The sequence below is a fragment of the Nicotiana attenuata genome, unplaced genomic scaffold, assembly GCF_001879085.1.
Source record: "Nicotiana attenuata strain UT unplaced genomic scaffold, NIATTr2, whole genome shotgun sequence".
NCBI classification, from domain to species: Eukaryota; Viridiplantae; Streptophyta; class Magnoliopsida; order Solanales; family Solanaceae; genus Nicotiana; species Nicotiana attenuata.
Window position 1 is genome coordinate 92,166 of NW_017674275.1, and position 5,266 is coordinate 97,431.

General features: G+C 35.3%; 1 protein-coding gene across 1 annotated transcript; it reads left to right on the forward strand.

Moving 5' to 3' along the window:
- The first annotated feature begins 1,016 nt into the window (after positions 1–1,016).
- Positions 1,017–2,193, forward strand: LOC109218323 (defensin-like protein 1). The gene is made up of 2 exons (XM_019382678.1): positions 1,017–1,142; positions 1,779–2,193. Exons 1-2 carry the CDS (start codon positions 1,070–1,072, stop codon positions 1,955–1,957), a joined length of 252 nt encoding a protein of 83 aa, XP_019238223.1. The 5' UTR covers positions 1,017–1,069; the 3' UTR covers positions 1,958–2,193.
- The last annotated feature ends 3,073 nt before the right edge of the window (positions 2,194–5,266 follow it).

Below are 5,266 nucleotides of genomic sequence, written 5' to 3' on the forward strand. Positions count from 1 at the left end.
TTTATTAAAAGGCGAGATTCTTTCGTGGGTCAATATGCCTGGTAAATTGGATAATAGTAATGTACATTGGCGAAGTAATAGTTAGTTGATGGAATCCATGTCTCGGTTAAGAGATTGATGATACACCTTTATGAAAGCTTATAAGTTTTCATGTGTAAACACGGCCGGTGAATTTTATATCCGACACATGAAATAAGTTAAGTGAATGTCTAAAGGAAATAATCAATAAATTAAATCGTCAGTAATTTAATTTAATTGATTAGTATCCGAATCTTAACATGGGGAGTTAAATAAGATTTAATGGATGAATTTGGAAGTTGAATAAGAAGTGTAATTACGAATTTTTAGCGGAATAATTCATAATTAATTATAGTGGATATTAATTTCGAAAATTAAAAACTAATTCCACATTTGGAAGCCTTGTTAATTAAATTCTGTGGTCCCTGCTATGCCTAAATATTAGGAAATAAAGGAATCCTTTTTCTGGTGGAAAAGAAAACCCAACAGGTTTTGGAAAAGGGTCTAACCCTTAAAACTTGTGCTATAAATACATAAGGTTTTCCACCTCGAGGAAGTAGAGACGATGGTGGCCGAAATTTCAGCCCTATTCCAAGAAATTTCGCCCACACGAAATTACTATTTTCGGGTATTATTTGGGTAACACAGTAGAAGACCGTGGAACGATCGGAGATCGTGATCATGCGGGTGGTGGAGAATTCGTTGAGATGCTATGGAATTGGAGGCTCACGTGATAAAGGAGCTTTGTTCACGCATTAAGAGGTAACCCTTGAAATCCTGTTTATGCTAGTTATCTAAATTACATGTGATTTATATACTGGAATTACTTTCGCCACTTATTATAATCCATCACGATGAGGAATGTTACACTACTCTTTCTTCTTTGAATAGGCAACTACTTGCGTAAAACAGTATCATTGGAATTTTTGACTAAACCATTAAAAAAATTGCCTGGCCTTTGCTATAAATACCTATCTTCCCTTAGTAGTTTCCACACATAAATCACTTCAAAGAAAATAGAAAGATCGTATTATATCCAAAGTATAAGAATATGGCAAAGTCACTAGTGAGCAACACAACCTTCCTTGCTCTCCTCTTGTGCTTCCTCCTCATTTCATCCAATGGTTGGTACTTCTTTCATTGTCATTTCATTTGTGAATATTGTATGCGTATATTTTAATTCCAAGGGGTATTAATACCCGCATTCCAAGCTAGTCGTAGTTGGTCTCTCTATAACGATTTGGACCCAAAACTGCAAAAAAAAAATTAATAATAATAATTATTTTGTGCCTCACACAACTGACACTAGTTGTGTGAGGTCTCTTTTTTGTTGCACAGCTTTGTGGTCGCAGAATTTTGTGGACCCAAATGCGTAAAATATGGGTCCACAAATATGTGAGATAAAAAGATTCCTCACACAACTAATGTCAGTTGTATGAGGCATATCATAAAATCACTCATAAAACTACAATCTAATATTATATTAAATAGCAATAATTAATTATAAATTGATTAATTTTACGCTGCATGTTAACTTACTATAATCCCTTCGTAGTACAGGCAGCTATCACCTAGCTATGCCACAGCACAATGATATACGTACTCAGAAATATGAAATGGTTTTCTTCATTGTTATAACTTATAGCAAAAAAATCCATATATTTAAACATTTTTTAAAAGAAATTTATACATTCCAATTCAAATAAATGATTTTAACAAAAAAAAAAAAAAAACATATGATAAGTTTGTATTCCTTACAGAGATGCATGCGGCCGAGGGCAAACTTTGCCGAAGGAAGAGCAAGACATTTTCTGGCTATTGCTTTATTAGTGAACACTGCGACGAAGAATGCAAAGAGAAAGAGGGGGCAAAGAGGGGTATGTGCATTAAGAAGAGCATCTTTAGACGTTATTGCTATTGCTACCACAAGTGCAAATAAGCATCAAATGCTCTCAGAATTCTCGTTTCTTATGTATGCAGTATGATAAATAAACAACTAAAAATGGTGTGGTGTCTTGTGTGTTAAAGAATAAAAATACTACTAATTAATTAGAATTTTAGTTATTGTGATAAAATAGTATTAAATTATGTGTGTATTATCATATTGTACGGTCTTTTCTTGGGATCCATATTGTAATTTTTTTATGTCAAGTGAAATAATCGAAATAATTTCAAGAAATTATTTGTGGTTATACTGATTGAGCTGGTTTGACTAGTTGGCTATTATGATTAATGGTGACAAAATGATTTGAAGAATACCGTTATCCACTCATATTGTTCCTTAAAAAATGGGTTGGATAATTAACTTTTTAAAAATAGATCAAATATGAATAAGAATCATATTACCCACTTAGAAAATGAATGACCAATGGATAACGAATGGTTTGACTTTTACATTTGTAAAGCCTCAAATTAGAGGTTCCTCAAGTTTAGGAGATTAGGAATGCTCCCAAAAGTTATCATATTGAAGAATTCATGGATATAAAAAATAAAAGGCAATAAAAGCAACATGGGGTCAAATCCGGTCATAAGGAACGCATACACCAGTTTACACACTCGTCATCTCGTGAACACAACGTTTAAACATACAACAATTAAGCAGTTAAGTCAAATCCTAAGGGGTAATTCTCCCACGAAATATTAGGCAAGGTACTTACCTCAAACAAGCTAAATCAATACTCTAAGAAGCCCTTCCCGCATGAAACAACATTTGGACGATTCAAATCCTCTAGACGTGGTCACGGGCATAACAACACAATTTGCCATGCGTGGTCACATGCATCCAGTCCAATTATATCACACAAGAGCAAATAAATAGGAATACATGTATCTGATGAATGATAACATATTTCATGCTCCTGGACTGGTATACATGACATGCTAAAATGCAGGCATGTGCAAAGTGTACTATCATAGCTCAAATCAGCAATTTCATCACAGATATATCATTTATCAAGTTCATTCAGGGAATTAACCACTATGCAGCCTCAAACATGGCTCAAATAGTTTGAAACAAGGTCACAAATATAAGAAATGTTATAGCTTAAAGCTTAACAGTCAAGTCTAGGCATATCATAGCCTACACACTACCCTGAGTATGGATAAATAACCTAGTGCTCGCATATGGGCTCAAACCCCCACACATATGCACACTATAGCACATAACAACTAATGTCTCAACCAAGTTTAGATAAGATACTTACCTCAAACAAGTCAAATCACTCCGCTAACAAGACATTCCCACGCGTATTGACCTCCAGACGATCCGCATCTAGTCAAAGTAATGCAATACCATCAATAAAAGCCATAGGAAGTGATTCCAAAAGACAAAGCTAAGATCTTTAACTCAAATAAAAAAGTCAATCCTTGGCTCGCACCTCAGACCACGATGAAATTTATAAATTCCGAACACCTATTCAATTACGAGTCCAACCATACCAAAATCATCCAATTCCAACCACAAGTCGACCCACAAATCCTCAAATTTCATTCTCCAATAACATAGTCCAAAAATCCCCAAAACTCTGTTAGATTCATGAAAATTAGGAATAATAATCAATGGGTAATGAATATCTAACACAGAAATCGAATAAACATTAGTTACCCCTTCAATTGGGATAAAAGATGCTCAAAATATCGCCTTAGAACGAGTTCTCCTCTTCCAAAAATGAGAAATCATAAAACCCTTCGAGTTAGTATCATGTCCAACCTTTTCGCACATGCGCCACATATTTCTGCTTCTTCGTAACCGCTTATGCGGTCAGAGTTGCGCATCTTCGCTTTTCACTTATGACCCTGACCTTTCGCTTCTGCTGGTCCTTACGAAACCTTCTCCACACTTGCGATCCCTGACATTGCCTTCCCTCTTCCACTTCTGCGGTCCTTATCCGTATCTACGGACTCGTAGATGCAGTCCAACATAGCACCTGCGACCATCAGCAACCCCCAGCCAACTCCGCTCCATATCAAAATCCGGACATACACCTAAGTCCAAAATCACCATACGAAACTATTGGAATCATCAAAATATCTTTTCGGAGTCATCTAAACAAAAGTCAAACTTTGGTCATTCTAACCACTTAAACTTCTAAAACGAGAATCAACCATCTATATCAACTCCGAAACGCATAAAAACCGAAACCGATCATACATGCAAGTCATAACACACGATGCGAAGTTATTGTGACCTTAAACCATCGAACGGGACGCTAGAGCTCAAAATGACCGATCGGATCGTTATAAAAAATAATGTACACAAGTCCAAATTACTTGTACGGACCTACTTATAGGCTCGGAACATCAATCAGAACCCAATAATATCAAAGTCAACTTTGAGTCAAACTTAGGAACTCTAAAATCCTTCAAATTCCCAGCTATCGACAAATAATATCAAAACCTTTAAGGAACATCCAAAATTAAATTTATGTACAAGTTCAAAATCATCAAACGAACACATAGCAACCTTTAAACAACCAATCTGAGATCGTTTACCAAGAATATTGACTTTGATCAACTCTTCCAACTTTAAGCCTTTAGTTAGGAACTAAGTATTCCAAATTACTCCAAAACTCTCTCGGGATTAAACCAATTCATACTCGCAAGTAATAAATCATCAATAAACCTTCGGAAAATACTCANAGTGCCTCAATTTCTGAGCTATCCATGTCAGGGCATAGTAGTGCATCTAGCAAAGATACCGTGCTTCATAGGGTGTGAACTTGTTACTCAGATAGTATATGGCCTGCTCTTTTCTCCCCGTCTCGTCGTGTTATCCCAAGACACAACCGAAAGCCCCATCTAGTACGGACAAATAGAGTAGCAGGGGTCTCCCAGGTTCTAGCGGGACCAGAACTGGGAAATAGTGGCTATTTTTCATTGACTTGGTAAACGCTGGCTATTTTTCATTGACCTGTGTAAAAACTGGCTATACCATGTATTTTAACGCGGAAAAGTCTTGATTGTGCTCAGCCAGTATATAATACTGGAGATTATGCTTTACCGGATTATATAAGAACTCCAATTCTATAAACTTTACCGGATGATATGCTTTCACATATTAGATTATGCAACATAATATACAGGAAGCAAAACATTTTAAAATTCAAACTACAAAATCTGCTTATATATCAACAAAGTATTAATATTTAACATATAATTCAAAAACTATGTTTATCATGTATATTTACAATTACAAAGCTGACCTAATTAAATTTAAAAGTAAATTAACTTTAAACTAAAACGTTTACTT